This window comes from Camarhynchus parvulus, chromosome 17 (genome assembly GCF_901933205.1).
Source record: "Camarhynchus parvulus chromosome 17, STF_HiC, whole genome shotgun sequence".
Taxonomy (NCBI): Eukaryota; Metazoa; Chordata; class Aves; order Passeriformes; family Thraupidae; genus Camarhynchus; species Camarhynchus parvulus.
Window position 1 is genome coordinate 10,707,304 of NC_044587.1, and position 8,248 is coordinate 10,715,551.

At 57.8% G+C, this 8,248-nt stretch overlaps 1 protein-coding gene across 1 annotated transcript; it reads left to right on the forward strand.

Moving 5' to 3' along the window:
- Window positions 1-2,139: 2,139 nt before the first annotated feature.
- Window positions 2,140-7,967, forward strand: LOC115910907 (ectonucleoside triphosphate diphosphohydrolase 8-like). Its single transcript, XM_030961451.1, is given in 10 exon segments — window positions 2,140-2,265; window positions 2,689-2,806; window positions 3,800-3,950; window positions 4,431-4,590; window positions 5,095-5,325; window positions 5,821-5,976; window positions 5,979-6,083; window positions 6,490-6,600; window positions 6,755-6,889; window positions 7,776-7,967. Coding segments are annotated over 10 exon segments (1,479 nt in total). The 5' UTR covers window positions 2,140-2,145.
- Window positions 7,968-8,248: the final 281 nt, after the last annotated feature.

Here is an 8,248-nt window from a genome sequence, read left to right on the forward strand (position 1 = left end):
CTGTGCACAGCTGAAAACTTTGCACACCTGGAAATGGGCAGGCACTGTGCAGCATCATATCTCCTCTGCAGCTCTGGAGGCATCAGCACCACTCTCCTGTCCTGCTGCTCCTGATCCTGCAAGGATGGTAGCAGGTACTGGAGCTGCCCAGCCCCGGGATGCCACAGAAAGCCTGGGCAGATCGATCAGCTTCTCACATTGTTTCCCACCCACTGGGCTCCCTTTCTGTGCCCTGTTCTTCTGCCTGGGAGAGCTGGCTCTGTGCTGCCTCTGGGTGTTGCCCCCTGTCCAGTCAAAACGGGCATTAGTCCCTAGCGGAGCAGGAGGAGCCCATTTCCCATCCTCTCCTGCATGCAGCACAGTGCAATTTGTCACCAATTCATGTCCTTCCATTTCACAGTGCGTGGGACAGAGTTTTCCAGGATGTAGGCTGGGCTGCAGACTTTTCCCATCGCTTTGTTTGTTATCTGGAGCAGATGAATCACATCCCAACGGCACAGTTCTAACTGGGCAAATCCCAGCTGGGCTGGTAGGACTGCAGATATGACAACTGGGGACATAATTAAGTGGTTTTCTTGGTGGTTAATTATTTGAGTCTGAGATAACTTTGAATTGATAACCACTTTAAGATCTCAAAGAAGTCCTTAATGACGCCCTGTTTCTATGACAAGGATTTATCAGAGGATTCCACACAATCTCTTCATAGCCATTGTAGAGGGAAGGCTCCTGGCTATAGGACAAGGTCTGATAAGGGATTTTCGTGGCCCCATATCCCATGACATGGGCCCAAAGAACAGCTGCTGTTCATTGTTGTGCATCTCATGCCATGCAGGAGATTGGTCACCCTTGTTCATTGCCAGAGACGCTGACTCCAAAACAGGAATCGGCATCTCCTTTGACCTTGCCAAAGGTCTTTTCTCTCCACTGGCCTGGGAAAAGGGCAGGGGAATTTCTCAGGGATTTTATGCACTCACAGGAGAATTGTGTAGCCAAGTGACAGCTCCAGGTTCCACCCAAAGCACTGGTGGGGGTTAAACCATGCCTCTAGTGCCCAGGGCTCTCAGGCCACCTGCAGGTTTTAGCTGGAGTGTGAAGCGAGGTCAGCCTCAGCAGGATGCAGCAGGCATCCTGCCTGTGTGGCTCAAGGCACCAGGCAGGGCAGTGCAGGAGGAGGAGGGAGAGCTGTGCATTTCAAAAAGCACATCTGGACCAGCTGTGAGGTGCTGAGCACATGGATATATCAGCTGCCCTGTGCAGAGGCTGTCACAGAGAACCAGACTCTTTGCTACAATTTCTTAGGAGTATCTGGGGGCTGTTTCTGCTGGGAGCTGAGCTCTGGATGGACAAGTGGGAAGTGCTCCAGTCCCCAAGGACAATCGCTGTGGGCATTCCAGCCTGGCTATGTGCCCAGATCAGCAGGAGCTTCCTGCCTCTGCCCTCCTGCCTGCCCTTGGGGCTGCAGGAGAGGTGTGGGGATCACAGAAGGCATGAACACTGTCCCTGTGCATCTTTTACATGATGTGGCACCACCAAGAGCTGGGCCAGGCCGGAGACACACAGCTGGAGATGCTGTTTCCCTGCCTGAAGCAGAGAGGACTCTCTCAGGGACAATCTGGGCCTGCTGGGCAACAGATTTGACCTGGTCCCAAGTGTTGTGGGATGGGTTTTGAGGTGGCAGCATGTGGGTGCTGGAGGGGTGTGGCTCTGCATCCCAGAGAGGATGGTCACACTGGTACCGTGCCAGGCCACAGTCCTGCTCCCAGCTTGGAACTCCAGCTAGCCACGGCTGGGCTTCCCCCAGTGATGCTGCTGTGAAGGAACATGCGGATTGCCAGCCAGGCAACAGCTTGAGCAGGGCTGGGCACAGGGGGACCTGAGGGGCTGCAGGTGAGAAGGCAGGGCTGAAAAAGCTGTACTGAAAATCCTCCAAGGAGGGAGTGCTCAGAATGGCAGAGTGTCTGAGCCCTGAGGCTGCCAACAGCCCTACTGGGATGGGCCCAGAGGAGCCCATGGATACTATCCTCTTCCATGCTACGAGCAGCCATGTACCAGAGAATGGCTTCATTGTCAGGAAGGGGAAAGTCCCATACCCATGCATGAGGTGTGAGCTGGGGGCTGGGGCTGTCCCTGCAGGTTGGAGGAGGAATGGGCTCCAAAGCCAAGGCCATTGCCGGTCTCCTGGCAGCCACCTGTGTCTGCAGCATCATTGCCCTCATTCTGAGCGTCGTGAATGTGAAGGATGTGCTTCTGCCCCCCAGCACCAAGGTAGGGTCCTCAGGAGGAGCACAGCTCTTACTTGGCTGCTGGCTACTGTTGGGTGTTGGGTTTTGCCTGGGTTTCAGGCAGGCTGTGCTGTTTGTCACCAACATGGGGACAACGCCCTGCACAGACTGGAGCGGGTCTGGCTGAATTTGGTCACTGTGCCTGGCCCCACAGCACATGCAGCTTTTTCATCCCAAAGCACTGCCAGCTCCAGGGGCTTGGGATGGATCCTTGTCCCCAGCACAGCAGGTAACTGCAATGGCACCAGACTTTTTCTGTCCTGGTGAGCACCAGTCTTGTTTGGCCATTCAAGGCTCCCCTGCCCACCAGGAGCTCCAATGGCTCTCCTGGAGCTTCTCTCACTCACTCTGCAGCAGGAGACGCTGGTCTGCTCCCCTGACACCCTGTGTCCCCTCTCCTCCCCAGTACGGCCTGGTGTTTGATGCTGGCTCCACACACACGTCCCTCTACATCTACCGGTGGCGCGCGGACAAGGAGAACGGCACGGGCATCGTGTCCCAGGTGGAGGCCTGCTCTGTGTCCGGTGAGTGCTGGGGTCTGCCCTCCCTCTCCATGCCCACCTCACCCAGGGCTGGCCAGCCTTGGTACTGCCCTGCATGGCTGTTCCACACACCAAAGCTGATTCATGCCAGGTGTGCTAAACGCTAAGTTATTTATCAGGCATTTCTAAATACCCACAGGGGCGTGCATTCCTATTGCAAAAGTGCTATGTCAGGCTTTGGCACAAGGACAAGTCTCTCTGGAGGAAATGCCCACTCTAGGGAACAGATCTAGGAGCAGATAAATGGTACATGGAGCTGGGCTGGGGCTAGCAAAGGCCACCAGGCCAGGGCAGAGGTGCCTGGGCAAGGGGAAGAGGGCTCAGAGCTTACCTTGCCCTCATGTCCTGCTCGGCAGTGGCGGCATGGCAGTTACTGGTTAACTGAAAAGGTCAGGCCGAGGGCAAAGTGTAACGCAAGGGCTGCTTGGGCTAATGGCAGTTATTGAGTCAAAGCTCCCGGGAAGATAAAGAGTGAGATTTCCACCCCAGCGCCTGTCCCTACCAAATGCAGGACCATGCTGGGCTCTCAGATCCAGTGCAGGCTGTGAAAATAGGGAGGCTGTGCAAGGGCACCTCTGTGTGCCTATCAGCTCCGCATGCCCTCGCAGGAGGGTGCAGGACACCCCACCCCTTCCTCAGGGAAATGGGGAACAGCTGTGTTTGTCCCCAGCTCCTGCAGGACTGACTGGCCGTGCGCCGCACTTCGGCCCCCCGGGATCAGGTGTGCGGTCAGCATCCCCAGGCAAGCCCGCAGCCCTCCCGCTCTGCCCGGAGCAGGAACTCCTGCGGCTGCCGGGGAGAGTGGCCGTGCCACAGCTGCTGCTTCCTGGCGGGACAGCTCCAAGCACGGGTCGGGACTACCTGGGGCAAGCAACAAAAAAGCCCTGGGTGGGATTCCTGTGTGGACGTGTCCCCTGCTGTGCCGTCCCTGCGGGGTGGCGCTGGGCTCTCTCCATCACCGGTTCCCTGCGGCAGGACCCGGCATCTCCAGCTACGCAGATGACCCCGCGGGGGCTGGCGCCAGCCTGAAGCCTTGCCTGGACAGGGCCATGAAGATCGTCCCGGCCGAGCAGCAGCGGGAGACCCCCACGTACCTGGGGGCCACGGCCGGCATGCGGCTGCTGAGGTACCGGCACCTCCCGCCCTTGCCGCGCTCTGCGCCGCGCTGGAGCCGGGGCCGGCACCGGGGCGCAGGGGCTGGGGTACAGGGGTGCTGCCCGGCCAGGCCGTGGGGATGGGCAGAGCAGCCCTGCCCGCGGTGCCACGGGGTGTCCGGGAGAGCCGCTGGCCGTGCCCGGGGACGCGCCCGGCTCTCTGCAGCACCGGCCTGGCAGCAGCCCCAGAGGGGATGAGCCCCCTTTGCCAGAGTGGCACGAACTTTCCCAGGGCTCCAGCAGAGCCTGTGGGCAGCGTTCTTAGGGAGAGTCCCGAGGCCCCGGGCAAGGGATTTGGGGTTTGCAGGAGCCGCCTGCAGGCAGGGAAGTGCCGGAGAGATGTCTGGGAGCAGCTCCTTGGCAGGGCCCGGCAGCCTCTCAGTGCCAGCCCGGCTGCCAGAGCTGCCAGCCAGGGCGTGCAGCACCTGAGGTGTTTGTGCCTTTGCTGGCAGGGAGGAGAACAGCAGCAAGGCCGAGCAGGTCTTGGCCGAGGTGTCCAAGGCCATTGGGGAGTACCCTGTGGATTTCCGCGGAGCTCGGATCTTGACGGGCAGCGAGGAGGGCTCCTTTGGCTGGATCACTGTCAACTACCTGCTGGAGACACTGGTCAAGGTGCAGCTGGGGAGAGGGCACGGGACGGGCAGTGGGGAGAACGTCCCTGTGTGAGCTGCAGCAGCATTCCTTATCTGCAGAGGAGGGAGGAATGGAGCTTTGGGGCACTGGTCACCCAGCCAAAGGTTCCCTGGTTGTGGGCTGCAGATTCCACCTCATCAATGTGATTAACAGGATCTTTGTGTCCAGCTCAGCCTGGCCCTGTGCTCTCGTGTGCTGACACACGGGTGGATTTTGGGGATATGGCAGCGGGATCGGCCTCCGGGGGACAGGGTTCCTTTTTCCCTGCTCCAAGTGTCTGGATCCCAGCAGATGTGCAGCAGCCAAGAGGCCACAGCTGAGTGCTCTGTGGAAGTGTCTGTGGGTTGAGGAGGACATGGGCAGGCAGGGGTAAAACAGGGAGCCGGGAGCACGTGCAAGGTGCCCCTGGGGCCCCAAAGTCCTTGTGGGAAGGGAGTGTGAGTGCCTGCAGTTCAGCCTAACCCTTGCTGTGTGTTGGGCCAGTTCTCGTTTGCAGAGAAATGGGAACATCCCCAGGACACCGAGGTTCTGGGAGCTCTGGACCTCGGCGGTGCCTCGACACAGATCACCTTCCAGCCCGGGGTCCCCGTGGAGGACAGGAACACGTCCGTGTTCTTCCGGCTCTATGGCACCAACTACTCCCTGTACAGCCACAGCTACCTGTGCTACGGGCAGAGCCAGGCCCTGAAGATGCTGCTGGCAGCTCTGCACCAGGTGCCACGGGGCATGGGGGCTGCTCTGCCATCTCCCAGTGCCGTGGCACATCTCCCCCTGCAGCATTGGGCGTGCCTGTGGGCAAAGAGTTGGGAATTGGCAGAGGCTTGGATTTTACCTAGGGGAAGCAAAAATTGCCTCATTTGGGTGGAAGGTTGTGGTGATTGCCGGCTAGGGCTTCCTTCTCCCCACATCTTGATGTGCGGTGGCATTTTTTGTAATTTCCCAAGGCCAGCTGTATGTGTAGTTTTCCTGCTGCCACCATGCTCTTGGCCTCGCTCCATTTCTGCCCAGAGAGAGGTTTCCCAGCACAGTCCCTGCACAAGTGCCCGGGGACAGAGGCAGAGCCCAATGCTGCGGGAGCCAGGGCTGCTCAGGGAGCTGCCAGGTGGGGAGCATCCAGTCCTCCTGGGGTGTAGTCCTGCTTTTTGGGGTGGGCTGTGGGAAGGGTCTCAGTGGCATTGCAGCCCCATTAATGGCTCCATCTCTCTCCAGGCCAGCTCGAGTCCCCAGATCAGGCACCCCTGCTACCCCCAGGGGTACCAGGAGAACATCACCGTGGCAGAGCTCTACGACAGCCCCTGTGTGCGTGCGCCAAGCTCAGCCAGCCCTGGCCTTGTCCTCACAGTGACGGGGGACAGGGGACCCAGCCCGCGTGTGGCACGGCCGTGCGGAGACTCTTCAACTTCAGCTGCGGGGCGCAGGGGCCGTGTGGGTTCAATGGAGTCTATCAGCCCCCCGTGCGGGGACAGTTCTTCGTAAGCAGCCTCTGTCCCCTGCCTGGGGGAGGGTGAAGGCAGGGACTGGGTGTCTCCTCTGCCACTGATTGTGGAACGGGGTGGGCAGAGAGGGATCCTCGGAGCTGGTTCTATCTGCAAACCTCTTCTGTGCTCAGAGGTGGCTTCTGCCTCCTGCCATGTGCCAGCGTTCCCTTAGGGAAACGGGCAGACCTTGTCTGAGGGAGCCTGTGTGAGCTAGCTCAGAGTGCAAGAAGAGCCCCAGGCTTGTGAGCCAGCTCTGAGACTTTCTGGCAGACCATCAAGGGGGTGCCAGATGCAGCACCCTGGGAATTACTTGGAACTCTCTCCCCAGGCAAGAGGGGTTCCTGGGTCTTTTCTCAGATGAGGAAGTAATTGTTTTTCACCATGTTGCCTTGTCCCCCAGGCCTTTGCTGGGTTCTACTACACCTTCAACTTCCTAAACCTGACCCGCCAGCAGTCTCTGAGTGAAGTCAACACCACAGTCTTTTCCTTCTGCCGGAGGAACTGGACAGAGGTGAGAGCCCTGTGAAGGGCAGCCAGGAGCCTTGTGCTTATCCTGTCCCAAATCTCTGTCCTTGGAGTACAAGCCCTGCTGTTCCCTGGGCTAGGGAGGGTTTCTGAGCCTCTCTCTCATTCCCTGTTGCACTCTGTCCCTGATGGCCTCACAGCTGGTGCAGAGCTTCCCAAAGGACTTGAAGTACCTGCACACCTACTGCTCTGTGGCCTTTTACATCCTGACGCTGCTGCTTGATGGCTTCAAGTTCAATGAGCACACCTGGAGCAACATCCACTTCAGCAGGCAGGTAAACACCTGTGGGCAGCAGGAGAGAACGGACATGTTCAGAAGCAGCATCTCTGGAGTCCTCTGTGCCAGAGATGCGTCCCTGTTTCATGGCTCCTCCCCAGGGATCCCAGGAGAGCTTTGCTCTCTCTTAGCCACCCCCAAACCTCTGACCCACCTCATGTCTCACTTTCCCTGCTGTGAATGTAACTGATTTTATAGGGGGTCAGGGAAAAGCAGAGGATTTTGCCACTTTGGTCTCTGATGTTGTTATCAGAAAGGTGATGATGGCCCCATGACCACTTTGAACCAGAGTATGGCCTGACCAGAATATTTCCAGGATGAGAGGAGACAGCCTCAGGTTGTGCCAAGGGAAGCTTAGTTAGGTACTAGGAATGGTGTTTTTCATGGAAATGAAAATAGAAAGAGTCAGGCTTTGGAACAGGCTGCCCAGGGCACTGGTGGAGTCACCATCCCAGGAAGTATTCAAACAACATGTGGATGTGGCACTTGAGGACACAGCTTAGTGATGAACATGGTGGTGGTGCTGGGCTGATGGCTGGACTCCATGATTTGAAAGGTCTTTTCTGATCTTACTGACTCTGCAGCCAAATTAGAAGGATTATAGCAATGGAGGAAACACCAGATCCAAAATCACGTGCAGGTCACAGAGGCACACCTGGATCAGAGCAGTCATCCATGTTCAGCTGTTCCTTAGCCCCAGGGGAGGGGGGACAGGAAGGCTCTTTGTGCAACTGCTGCTGGCAAGATCAGGTTCATCACAGCCTGGTCCCCATGTGAGACAGCTGGGACAGCTCATGGGACAGATGCCCCTCAGCCCCTCACACCAAGCTGCTGGTGCCTGGCAGAGGTGCTTTTGGATGATGCCCTGTGCTGTCTCCCCCCAGGCAGCAAACACAGACATCGGGTGGACACTGGGCTTCATGCTGAACTTGACCAACATGATCCCTGCAGAGGCTCTGCAGCAGGTCAAGGGCCACCAGCCCGGCCTGTGGGCAGGGGCCATCTCCTTCCTCGTGCTGACCATCGTGGCAGGCCTGGTGGCTGTTTTCCTGCACTGTTTCTGGAAAACAAAGTAGCTCCCAGCCTCCTGACTAGAGGCATCCTAGGCATCCTGTCTACTAAACCAGGCAGGGAAGTGGTGCAGAAGAGGTGGAAAGTGGAGAAGAATGAAGGCATTAGACCCATCTCCATTGCTCAGGAGATCTGACTGGGTCATCTCTGTGAATGTGGAAGATGACCTGATCTCTTTCTAAGAGGAAGACTCCTTTAATCTAACTGCCAAAAGCTGATTCAGACTTGCTGGCTGGATGAAGCAAAAAAAATTTCAAACTGGAAATAAAATCAGTCTTGTTTTTCA